Source organism: Mustela erminea, chromosome 1, assembly GCF_009829155.1.
Source record: "Mustela erminea isolate mMusErm1 chromosome 1, mMusErm1.Pri, whole genome shotgun sequence".
Classification (NCBI taxonomy): domain Eukaryota; kingdom Metazoa; phylum Chordata; class Mammalia; order Carnivora; family Mustelidae; genus Mustela; species Mustela erminea.
Window position 1 is genome coordinate 117,842,220 of NC_045614.1, and position 13,584 is coordinate 117,855,803.

At 37.7% G+C, this 13,584-nt stretch overlaps 1 protein-coding gene across 9 annotated transcripts in view; it reads left to right on the forward strand.

Moving 5' to 3' along the window:
• The window catches only part of PEX5L (peroxisomal biogenesis factor 5 like), a 221,894-nt gene that overhangs the window by 132,652 nt on the left and 75,658 nt on the right, over positions 1-13,584 (forward strand). For 7 of the 9 annotated variants that reach the window (XM_032340150.1, XM_032340166.1, XM_032340176.1 and 4 more), the window contains 3 exons: positions 1,589-1,700; positions 10,892-11,086; positions 12,965-13,088. In XM_032340150.1, coding sequence (XP_032196041.1) covers positions 1,589-1,700; positions 10,892-11,086; positions 12,965-13,088 — 431 coding nt within the window. The remainder of the gene's footprint in view (positions 1-1,588; positions 1,701-10,891; positions 11,087-12,964; positions 13,089-13,584) is intronic. The other 2 variants (XM_032340196.1, XM_032340204.1) reach the window with 1 other exon arrangement.

Sequence of the window (13,584 nt, forward strand, 5' to 3'; positions counted from 1 at the left end):
ATTGGGCAGACCTGACACTCCCTCAGTCTGGGTGTGATATGTGCTGGGAAACTAGATAGTAGGTGTGGGAAGAGGCAGAGGCCTTATGAGGCAAAGGAGAAGCCATGCCTCCGTTCTGGGCGCCTGAGGGACTCCCTAAGCATCCCCCTCTTTGATATTTCTTTCCTCCTGTGCTGAGAAAATCTGAGAATACTACAAGTGCTTCCTCCGGAAAATAAGTTTGAACTTTCATGAAGAGAGAGGCTCTAAAAAAAAATCCTATTACCTTTGACAAACAGACCTGCCTAAAAGGACAAGGCCTCTCAATTAAGTGGGCCTTTTCCTTTGCTTTTCCATTTAGATATCTATGTCAACAAGGGCATTTCTAGAAATCTCCTATCAAATTCAGACTATAATTTTTTAGTGTTTACAACTAAATGTATCTGTGGAGATCTAACACCCTGGTCTTCTAAAACTATAGTTAATTTAGGCCCATTTTACACATCTACTCACAGAGCTGTGATTCAGGAATAAATTATTAGTCCCTGTGTTTACAAAAGAATTTAAATATATCCAAAATGAGGAAACAAAATAAAATAAGACTTCATTTTCATCTCTCAAAATACAGCCTTACAAGTCAGTATTTGAAAATCTAGAGATTTGGGGGCACATCTTTTTCTTAGAACAAGTAGAAAACTAGACAGCTATTCCCCTTTTAAGAAATGCCAATCTAAAAACTCCTGAAAAACTCAGACAGTTAATTTAGGAATTAACCACTTGCATATCATGAGTATATTTATTTCCCTTACCCATGGAAACAGAACCTAAGGAAGTCTGGATTCTAAGAGGTGCAAAAGAACTAAAGTAAATAATTGGCTGCCACTGATCATTAAAGACCGACTAAATATCACACTGAAGGATTTCTGGAATTAGGGAACGAGCCAATGGGAAAAGACAACTGAATTGATAGAAATCCATTTTGCATACAGATTTTCAGAAACATATCTAGTGGATACCTATACAGTTAGTATAGGTATTTCCTACTCTCCCCAAATAATGCTTGTCATGAACCACAGAAGCATCCCAAGGAAATGTAAGGAAGGATATGTGCCCATAGATGACTTGAGCTTTTTAAGAGAGAGAGGCGAGGAGAACATTGATCCGCACACATAGAGCTCTGTGTGTGCGTACTTAATCACACAACGCGGACTGCCCGCCCTAATCAGAATGTGTCACCTCAGCGTCTGAGGCCACTCTTCCGGGTCTCAGTAACATTTTATCCACTTGAAGAGTAGGAACTGTGATTCAAGAAGAGTCATTTTCTACATTTGAAATTCAGAGAATAATTCTAAAACAGTTCTAGGAGGGAAAAAAAAAAAAAAGCTTGAGCTTTAAAACTGAAGTTGGCTGCATCAAAAATATGTTGACAATGCTAAAAGGCTCATTCCCCATCCCTTGATTTTTTTTTCTTTCTTGTCCCTCCCTATTTATTTGTTTATTTATTGATTGATAGGCTTGCTATTCTCATTTCGTTGCAAGGCTGCGTTGTAATTCATCCTATTCTGCAGTTTAACAAAGCCCTTTGATACCTGTGTTCATTTGTTCTCAGCTGGTGAATGAGCAGCAAGAAAGCAGACCCCTCTTGAGTCCCTCCATCGATGACTTTCTCTGTGAAACCAAATCGGAGGCAATAGCAAGGCCAGTAACGTCCAACACAGCCGGTAATTCTTTCATTTTAACTGATCCTCAAGTAGAGCTCATTTTCACTACAGTGAAATGCATATTTTCTCTCTGGGGTACGTTTTAAGTGGAGAGTGATCTTTGCAACTAAACGAAAGTTGAGGACATACAATATTCCACATAAACTAATACATAGGTTTGTATTCTAGAAGAATCCGCAGTGTAGTTTACCCAAGCAACTTTGTGAACAGTAGCACACCACTATCCATATAAATCATTTCTCTATGCCTACCTACCTCTTTGCATCTCAAGTCACATTACAAGGAGTCTTTCAAACAATAGCATCTATTTCAGAGTAAGGTTTTTCAAAGTTCTGGCTGGAAATACTGTGTATGACCAAAGTCCAGTAAAATTAAAATTTAGGCAGCCCCTTCAAGTGATTGAGATGACAAAAAGTTTCAGATATTGGAAACATTATAGAGCTAATTTCATTTTTCTGTCACGTAAATGTGTTACTTGTTTCCTCTTATGACAATTTATTTGAACATCCTTCTGGAATTAAACCTACCCAGACAGTGAACTCTCATTTGTATAGGCCCGAGTAAGTATCATCCCACTAGTGAGTGGATGCAGGATGCCACTGGGATGAATCACACCTCCCTTAGTCCCCTCTGCATTTTTCAATTCTCACAGATGCTAGTCAGGGCTCACCCCGAGAGAGCTACGTAAGATCTGACGTAACGCTACTTTTCGCCTTCTATATCAGAGGCCGCCTTTCTGCATTGATTTTATTCAGTCAGAGTTCACATTCAAAGGTAGGTTGTTCAAATAAGGATGAAAAAATAGTGTTCAGAGTCAAAGAACAAAGGCTACATTGGATTTCAGGAGAGAGTTTAATGGAGAAAGGAGAGAACAATTATGTACTGTCTTCTTCTGTTTCCCCATCGTGTCCTCAGCTTGATATTGCCTGCTGTATTTTCATTATACTTTTAAGTAAGTGAAGAAAATCGTGGGTGAAGGATTTCCCTTAAATGCTAAAAATTACAACCACAAAAAAATTACAACCCAGCTGTAAAAATTACAACCCAAGATAGAGATACTTAATGCAGGAGGGTAGTCCAGGACCTCTGGGTCAAACTTGGCAACATTAAACCCCATCTGTGCCACTTAGCAGCTGTTCACCTTGGGCAAGTTACTTGACTAAGTCTCTTTCCTCCTCTGCAACAGCAACATCTATATCTCATAGGTTACTTGAGAAGATGAAATGAAGCAATCTATGTAAGCCCTTCCTTAACACCATGTAAGCTCTAACAGATGTTACCATTACTGTTAGATATCAGGTTAGAAAACAGTATACCCAACACTCCCCTTTTCAGATGCATTAACCTTCTACCACACAAAAGCAATCATTTTCTAAATTCAACTATCATTTTGAGAGATCAAGAAAATAAAATTGTATTTGGTACATTTAAGCAGGAAATTAAATAAGTTCGGATCCTACCAGATCAGATTTATCCTCCCTATCTGTGAAACTGAAGCTCACCCCTCCAAAACTAGAGAGCTACCTTTAGAAAAATGCAGATGTCTCTACTTTCAGGAAAACCCATAAGAACTGGATGCACAGAGAAGTTCCTACTGTTCAAAAAAAAAAAAAAAAAAAAAAAAGCTGCAAAGCATAGAATTTTCAGATCTTGATTCCAATACCTTCTGCATTTTCCAACTCCCACTGATGCTAAAACTAAGTCATTTAGGAAGGGCCCACCAGAGAGAGCAACATAATATTTAATTCAAAAGTCACTTTTCACATTGAGTTTTCTAATATACAAAAAAGGCTTGCAAAATACTGAAAGAAAAAACCTCAAAAGAATATGTAATTTCTTATGATTGCAATATGATAGCATTGCCTTCTGTATTCATTTTCTAGGCTTTCATGACAAAATACCAAAAACTGAGTGAATTATACAACAGATATTTATTGTCTTGCAACTCTGGAAGCTAGAAAGCCCAAACAAAGGTGTCAACAGGGCCATTTCTCTGAAGTTGCAGTGCCCAGGAAGAAACTGTCCTAGGCCTCTTACCTAGTTTCTGGTAGTTCCTTGGCTCATGGCATCTTCATATGACATTCTCCCTGTCTGTATGTTTTCCTGTGTGTGTCTGTCTCTGTATCCAGATTTCCCTTTTTCATAAGGACACCAGCCATATTGGATTAGGCGCCTACTCCAATATGACTCTTCTTAACTAATTCTATTTCCAACAGCCCTATTTCCAAATAAAGTCACATCCCAAGGTACTAGAGGGTTAAGACTTCAACATAAGAATTTTGGGTGGGAACACCTATCAGTCCACAATACCCTCCAAAGTAGAGGTTCAAGAAAAATGGTATTTTGAGACTGTGTGGTTTCCTTTTCTTGTCCTCATCACTCAGTACAGCTGGGTCAAACAGATTCTTATCCTGAAGGAATACTCTTATTTGATGTGTTTTTTTGTTTTGTTTTGTTTTGTTTTGTTTTTTGGGGTTTTTTTTTTTTTGGTGGGCAGTTAAGCGTCTGACTTTTTTTTTTTTCTTAAAGATTTTATTTATATATTTGGGAGAGAGAGAATGAGAGGGGAGGGGTCAGAGGGAGAAGCAGACTTCCCGCCAAGCAGGGAGCCCAATGTGGGACTCAATCTGGGAACTCTAGGATCATGACCTGAGCCGAAGGCAGTTGCTTAACCAACTGAGCCACCTAGGTGGCCCTGATGTGTTTTTTAATCTTAAAAGTATATCTCAAGGCAGAAACACTGTATATTTTTAATACCTAAGAAATATACTTTTCAAAAAATATTACAGAACGCATTATTGTGTATCTCAATATGCAACAATATTATACATCTTTAAAAAGGAAAAATTTTTATCATACATATACCTTGGAAAGAATTCTAATCTGGTCCAATAATTTTATAGCTAAAGTTTCTGGACAAAAGATACAGTTATCATTTTCTGTCTAAATTTCTAATAAAAATACTAATTTTAGATAAAGCATTGTCATTTTATAGAATAGTATGAAATTACATTGAGAAATCAGGACAGTTATTGAACTTTAAGTGTCTGTTACATTCCTGGTGTTATTTATATCCTTACACTTAAAGAATGGATATTAAATAATCTTGGAGTAAAATATGGAAGAAAACCTGCTTCAAGCTTATACCAAGTCAATCAAGAAGAAATTTGAAGCACCTTGTGTTCTGAGAGGCATTTGTACTTGGCATTTTCTTCTAATGAAAAAATTAAGCTAGTGTGCCACTATCATAACACTTACTTAAATATTTAAGGAATATAGTTCTTATATAAATTAGCTCTGAATACAATATGGATAATATTTATCTCTTCCAAATGTCTCTCAGATGATAAGGTTTTTTCCTCTACTGACTTTAAGAGAACATATCAATCTCCTGTCTCATAGAAGTTCTAAACTATATGCTTTTTCTTAAGTGTTTAATTATCTTTTTTTACTTTCTACTTGTTTCTACTTTAGGATTAACTTTTTGTCACCCCATAGTGATAATATCAAGCAGATCAAATAAGAATGTTTTTAATTTCTTTGCCATTAATCCCCTAAATTATCTTTTAATTCATCTGTGATCTAGATGATAGCTAATTCCATGGCCCTCTCAAACTGTATCCCTAAATGGTATGTAAGCTAAAATCACTGCTAATATCCTGGATTTTAAAATGACAAATAAATACACTATTTCAGATGCATATATCAAATGCTTGGAACGTAACTAGACAATGGATGTTTTTTAAGATCATGATTACATTACAGAACAAATGCATACTGTAAAATTTGCAATAATAACTTGTTGGTCGGTAATCTCCCCAAAAATCTAACATATGTCAAAGTACAGGAAAGATTCTTTCCTAAAAACCAAGTAAAACAGGAGGTCCTTGATTTGCATTTATCAGTCTGCATGATCTAAAGAATTTTATCCCTCAACTTGAGCCATTAGGTGGATAGTTACCATAGAAGAAACATTTTTCATGGTTTAAAAAATAATAATTTCCCTCCTTGATACGGGTCTGTATACCTCTGTAAGAGATCCATATATGGACAGGGAGAGCTAACTTAACAGCTAGCTATCATAGCCACTTAATTAAATATTTTAATTGCAAAATTAGTGTAGTATTTACAAAATACATTTTATGAAGCCCAATTAGCAGTGAAGACAATGGCATGCTTCCTGAGAGACCTTAGAAATTGGGAAGTAGCGTGAGATACCTGGTGGTTCTGTCAGTTAAGAGTCTGCAACAGCTCAGGTCATGATCCCAGTGTCCTGGGATCAAGCCCCACATCAGGTTCCCTGCTCAGTAAGGAGCCCGCTTCTCCCTCGCCCTCTGTTGCTCCCCATGCTGTGCTCTCTCTCTCTGTCAAATGAATTTAAAAAAAAAAATCTTTAAAATCTTAAAAAAAGAATTTGGGAGGTAGCTTTAATAACATAATCCGATAAAATAAGCAAAAATTTGTTGGATTAATAAAGTTCAATGTGTCTATTCGACTTCACTGGCAAAATCCTTTCTAAGGGACTTGTCTTTGTAGCCACTATATTAAAGAATACCACGTTTCTAGAATGCCAGCATAGCTTACAAAACAGGACAGAGATTCCATCCGCTCCTTGTGGCACATTCTGTTACTGAACCAATCAGGACTGTCCCTTGATCTGTCCTCTCTGACCACTCCATGTAGATTTATTCCTTACAAGAAATTCACTAAAAATCAGAGACTCATTATACCATAATGGTGCAAATACCATTGCACTTACCATCAAAGCATCAAATCAAAGCTTCATAATCAGTGCTATTTTAATCTGTTTAAACAGCCTCACCTCCCATAGCCCAGGTAATCTAGCATATGTAAATATCTTCACCCACCCCTCCAGGAGCCTTCCAGTTCAATAGGTTATGATCTTCAATCAGATGCCCTTGAGATAAAGGGAAACAAATACTTACATAGCACCTTACAGCTTCCATCTTCAAAAGTTCCTCCCAATGAAATTAGGTGATCCAAAAAAAAAAAAAAAAGTGTCAGAGATTACCAACTATTTACATTAAGCCAGACTATCCAAACTGCCAGATGATTTGGAGCTAAGCAAAAAAATAATCAAGCCGTATCAATAGAGTCAGCATATTGCCTCCAGTTTCAGATAAATTCTAGTGAGGCGTGGTGACAAACACATGCTTGGGAGTAACAACAGGGCCTGTGTTTGCATCCTGGCATGGGCACTGACATATGAACTGTGTTAGTTTCTTATTGCTGCTGTAACAAATTACTGCAAGTTTAAACGACACAAATTTATTATCCTTCAATTCTGAAAGTCATCAGTCCTAAAATCAAGGTGTCAGCAGAGCCACATTCCTTCTGGAGATTCTAGGGAGAATTTGTCTTCCTGCCTTTTTCAGCTTCTGAGAGTACCTGGAATTCCTTGGTTTATGGCCCCTTCTTCCATCTCCAAAGCCAGCAACGCAACATCTTCAAGCCTGTCTCTCCCTCTCTCCCTCTCTCTCTCTCTCTCTCTCTCATACACACACACATACATTTTCACATCCACTGTAAGAGGTGGTTATCTCAATTCAGACACACAGATTACAGAACCCATGTGACTTTCATGTGCCTAAAAGGGTTTTTAAAACTGGATTAAGAAGATCAGCCAAACAAATATCCCCTTCCATGCCAAGATATGCTCCCTTCAAAGCCCATACGGAACAGTGAGACCCTTTATTTCTAAGTCTTAATGAAAGCACATATAAGTGCAACACACACACACACACACACACACACACACACACACTTGCTGAAATGCATTTTGTCTCCTCCAGAAAGTAAGAGGCTGCACCCATCCTTCTATGCTTTTGAAATTATAGTCCCTAGGGACTCTCTCAGCTTCAGAGTTTACCATCCAACCTCCAAGCCACCCCCCACTTCATCAACTGGGTAACAAATAGGGTTTTCTGTGTGTGCCAAGCATTTGTGTCACATTTGCTGGGCAAAGAACAAAGGAACAAAAAGCTCAGAACCAACACAGAGGAGCCCAGGCCAGTTTGGAGCGGAGAAGAATGTTGCTGAGCCAAGCGTGAATTTGTATTTCACTCTTAGTGATCCATTTGTTCGGAACGGTGAGAAGCAGATATAGAATTAAACTAATATTCAGCAGTTATTATTCTGTAACAAATGTACTTCCTATATACGAATAGACAAGTCCTATATAATTTGCTTCTAAAAGAAGTGTAGGAGCAAATGACTAATTCCTAATTGTTTGTACAATTAGCAAAAAGACATATATGGCATTCCAGAGACTATTATCCATTTCCTTCCTTCTATTATAAGGAAATCTTGGTGGGCCTAGAATCTCTGCCAACATAATAGTTGACTGGAAATTTCTGTTTAAATATTCAAAGAATATGAAAAGTGTTATATCCTAGCCTATTTTGGCTTCTTGCCATGCTTAAATTTTAAACACCAAACCACGCAGCTTAGCTCTAAAAACCACTTCTTTCCTCCCACTTTGAGGTGCTTGCTGGCCACAAAACACTGCTCATATCTCAGAGCATCTTAGCACTGGAAAGTGGCTCCCCTCTCCTCAGGAAGACTCAGAGGAGATAAGCTGATGCTTTCAGGCCATTTACTTCCAAGCATCCTCTGTAGACCAATATCTTTGTTTCACTCTCTGTTTTATTCCCAGTGGTGTTTCTTCTTTCTGTGAGTGTGTGGATACACTTCTTGCCCAAAATAGAAAAAAAGCAGGGAGAATAGGAGGAGATCAACAAAAAAGAAAGAAAAGCATCACGAATTGGCCACTAAAGAATGGAAATAACGTTTATTGGGTACCTATTGTATGCTTGGCACTTTACACAGTCAATAAACAAATTATATAAGTTAATCTTCCTATCATACCAAAAAGACTTAATCTGCATTTTTTTCCAAGGAGGAAACTGAAACTCAGCAAAATCAAGAAAATTTCTCGGAGTCACACAGCTAAACAGTGACAGAGCCGGGTCTTTCCACTTCACCATTAACATCCACATTCATAATTGAAATCAAAACAAGATTATTGGGAATACAACTTGACAAACCATTCTAAAGATCCTATGGAGTGGCTGACTCACGAGGACTGCGTGGTACTAAAGAAATGCAGGTTGTGAATGCCACTGAGCCCTGATCCAACCTTGAGTGCAAGGGAGAAGCACATAGAAAGAGCGCTGAGATAGCAACAAAACTCCACTCCCTACCCAGAGGACAAGCTGAGAGGTCAGAGGGGAGGAATGCCGCAGTCACAGTTGTAGACGGTGCCAGGAAGGGTTAACACCAAGATTTTTCTGACACATTGTTGACTTTCCTAAACTATCAGGGTGAAGAGATCCCAGGCCAGGAAGCCACCAGGCCAGTCCAGAAGCCAGTCTCAGGGTTCTTGAACTGGTAGAGAGGCAGGGCTGGAGGGACCTTCCCTAAGTGAAGTTTTCCATTTCTCACGATGAGCTAGCCACACCCTGATGACTTGCACTGTAAGAGAAAGGATAAAAAGTTACAAGGCTTGCCTATTTTCTTCTCATTTACCTACTTTGCAGCAAAACAAATTATTTCTGCTTTTATTAGAGTATTTAATGCAATGTAACCAATCTGCTAGGAAGTTAAAGTGTAGCCATTTTATGGTTTGTTACATTGAAATTTAAATTTGCATATTAAGTAGCAAAAACATTAACATGTGTACCTATTCATCAGCTATGGATTGTAAAATATGTCTCTAATGTGAGCCCAAACAGCAAGCCATTTTCTTATTGAACTGCTTAATTAAATAAAAGATTATTAACAACACTCCTTTATATCCTGTATACCTTAGTAGTTCAAAATTTAAAACACAAAGACATCAGAAACTTTTTACAAATCTTCCTCATAACTGTTTTGCAAACATACCTCTGAATATGATAGACTATTCTCTGGAAAAAATGTGCTATAAAATATACCTCTCTATAAACATGGCAGAGCAATAAAGTAACTACTACCTGAATTCATATCCTATTTTATTATTTTAATTTGATTTAAACTTTCATCACTGGTGAGGCTGGTCTAAGTCTTATTTTGTGGGTTTGTACAGTGCCAAAATAAAGGAGAATATGTAGGAAACTGTTTAGTCTAAATGCAAACCATCTTTAGAAATCAATGGTGAGTTAACTTAATTTGATACTTTTTTCACATTTACCTCAATTACATCAATTTCTTTCATTTTTATTATGTTATGTTAGTTAACATACAGTACTTCATTAGTAACATTATTTGTGTACAACACCCAGTGCTCATCACAATACATGCCCTCCTTAATACCCACCAGGCTATCCCATTCCCCCACCCCCTTCCCCTCTGAAATCCTCAGTGTTTTTTTCTCGGAGTCCATAGTCTCTCATGGTTCATCTCCCCCTCTGATTTCCTCCCCTTCATTTTTCCCTTCCTTCTCCTAATGTCCTCCATGCTGTTCCTTGTTTCACATATGGGTGAAGCCATATGATAATTGTCTTTATCTGCTTGACTTATTTCACTTAGCATAATCTCCTCCAGTTCCATCCATGTCGATGCAAATTGTGGATATTCATCCTTTCTGATGGCTGAGTAATATTCCATTATATATATGAACCCCATCTTCTTTACCCATTCAAAATGGGCAGAAGACATGAACAGACACTTCGCCAAAGAAGACATGTGAATGGCTAACAGACATATGAAAAAATGTTCAATATCATCAGCCATCAGGGAAATTCAAATCAAAACCGCATTGAGATATCACCTTACACCAGTTAGAATAGCAAAGATTAAAAAGACAGGAAACAACAAATGTTGGAGAGGATGTGGAGAAAGGAGAACCCTCTTACACTGTTGGTGGGAATGCAAAGTGGTACAGCCACTTTGGAAAACAGTATGCAGGTTCTTCAAAAAGTTAAAAATAGAGTTACCTTTTGAACCAGCAATTATACTACTGGGCATTCACCCCAAAGAAAAGAAGGGGCACATGCATCCCAATATTCATAGCCGCGATTTCCATAATAGCCAAACCATGGAAGGAGCCTTTCAACAGGCAAGTGGGTAATTTGATACTTCTAACCTACACTATACCCACAAAATCTTCCTGCACCCAACTGAAACCTATTTTTAAAAAATAACTTCAGAGCAGTGAGTGAGCTTATCTTAACCTTTTCCATCTCTGATAGTATTGACCACAGGCTTGGATCTCCTTGACCTGAGTGAACCTGTCTCTCAAACCCAAACCAAAGGCAAGAAGTTGGAGGCCTCATCAAAAACCTCATCCCTCAAGAAAAAGGCTGATGGATCCGATCTCATCAGTGCAGAAGCTGAGCAGAGAGGCCAGCCTCTCCGAGGCCCAGAGACATCATCTTTAGATTTAGGTAAGGTAATAGCATGTGTCTGCTATTGCTGGTCCTTGCCTTAATACAACGAAGTTCCACAAATGATATGAAAACTACGGGCAAAGGAGTAAAAAGCTTAATTCCATGAAGGAATATGGGCAACACACACTTCTTTTGTGCTTGAATTAAATAGTATTTGGGGAGCTCAGTCTTGCATAACCGATGTGGATTCATTCATTTATGTATCCATCCTACATATGTTGAATACTTGATAGATGGCAGGTGCCATGTGAGGCATTGGAGTTACAAGTAAGAATGAGACATGAATCTTGCTTTCTAGGAGCATTTAGTTTGGAGTGGAAATAGCCAGTCAAGAGATAGAAAAGAGAGAGAGAGAGAGAACAGCTTTAACACAAGGTCCAGGAACAGCCAGCCAGAACATGTAACATGCATGGGGATATATCTAATACAATAATAACAACCACCATTTTTTTAAAGATTTTATTTATTTCTTGGACAAAGAGATCACAAGTAGGCAAAGAAGCAGAGAGAGAGGAGGAAGTAGGCTCCCCGCTGAGCAGAGATCCTGATGCCTGCTGATCCCAGCATCCCGGGATCATGACCTGAGCCGAAGGCAGAGGCTTTAACCCCTGAGCCACCCAGGCGCCCCACAACTACCATTTATTGATGGTTTATCACATCCAGGACTATGCTGCATGATTACATGCATTAGCCCATTAGTTCATTGAAAACTTAGAATTTAAATAATTTTCCCAAGATCTCAGTTAGTATAAGGAAGTCCTGGAATTTGAGCATATTTCTGGTTAATTTCAAAACCATACTTTTATCTACTACTATACATCTTCCTGAGAAAGGAAAGCTTAACTTTATCTCATGGAACCAGTTAAATTATGGTCACATTTCTCAGGAGTAACAAGAGTGGCAGACAGTTTAGAAAGCCAAGGGCATCCATCATGTCCTCTCTCCCCTGCCATGTCCCTCTCTGAGGCCTGTCTCTTTGGAGGAAAGTTTTCTAACTATCTCCACAACTTCCTCACTACCAATGTGTTCTAGGTTTTCCCAGGTGTACAGATGAATAATGAAATGTACACACTTAAGTAGGGATATATTATTAAATGCATTACAATATAGCACAATAAACTTAAAAATGAAACTTTCATTTCTCTGCTTTTGAGAAAATGTCCTGTGAAGAAGTCATAAAAATACTTAAAGAACTTTGGAGGACGCCAACTGCAAATCTTTTTAGAGATGGCCCCCAAAGTTGTTTAAGTGATTTATTTACAGTCACACCCCTGTTAATAAGAGCAAACCCAGCCATATTTCTTATCTGTAAGAATTAAACCACTGGGAGAAAATGGTTCTAGCATTCTCTTGGCTTTCCCCATCACCTCCTTTCTTTCTATTCCCATTATTCATTCCCTCATTTGATGAATAATTAAGCAGTTTTACAAAAGCTGTGAATAGTGTTCCAATTCCTTCTTACCTTCTTTTAACAATGAGGCTCTTTAAACAGAATTTCTTTCTAGAAATTTGTCAGACGTGCCTCAAAGCCACCTCCTTAGGTGGTGGCAGCTAGGATACTATTCCATATGTTTATTCTTATGGGACTCCATGAATTTATACAAAGAATTCAGAATGCACATAGCTCTCGGAATAAATTTGGGAAAACAACTTGATTGTTTAACAAAAGCAAAACCAATTTCTCTTACTAGGTCTCATTTCTATTTAGCTGAGCATGTTTTAATTTTCATGCAGTCTTAAAAAGTTGGTCTTGGGTTTAGGAGCATCAGTTGAATGAAGTTGACTTGTATAAGACTTCTTAATCTTAATTTCCCTTCTTATCTCTGCACTTTATAATTCACTGTCCCTGTTACCCCTTTCCTATCTCTTTCATAGACATTCAAACACAACTGGAAAAATGGGATGATGTTAAGTTTCACGGAGATCGAAATAGCAAGGGACATCAAATGGCGGAGAGAAAATCATGCTCATCTAGAACTGGATCAAAAGAACTCTTATGGTAAAATATTTTAATAGCTAGTGGTCTGTCAGCTCTATGGATATTTCTCCTGTGTACTGAAATAGCCAATGAGTTAAGTCAATCCAAATATTTGGTGCCATGTATAACGCTCCATTTATCAATGCTAATTGTGGCTTCCAAAACAAGTATTTCATCTGAATTGTCAAAAATTCAGCCAAAAATGATGTTGGTAGATTTAGAATTCAGAATTCAATATTTGTTCCATATTTGTTGATAATTTTTTTTAATGTGTAACAGAGGTGACCAATAAAAATAGGTTTATATATGTATATATATTCAATATATTACATGAATGGTAGTTAAAGTAAATGTTTCTGGTTACACAAGTAACCTTTTCTGACTGTCTTAATCATCATTGTCAGATAATGCACTAATTAAGAATAACCTGTGGATGCCCATGAGAAAAATTGGTTAACTGAATTTTCCCATGCTTTTCAAGCTTCTTAAAGGACAGCCTCTCTCATTCTCCTATTTC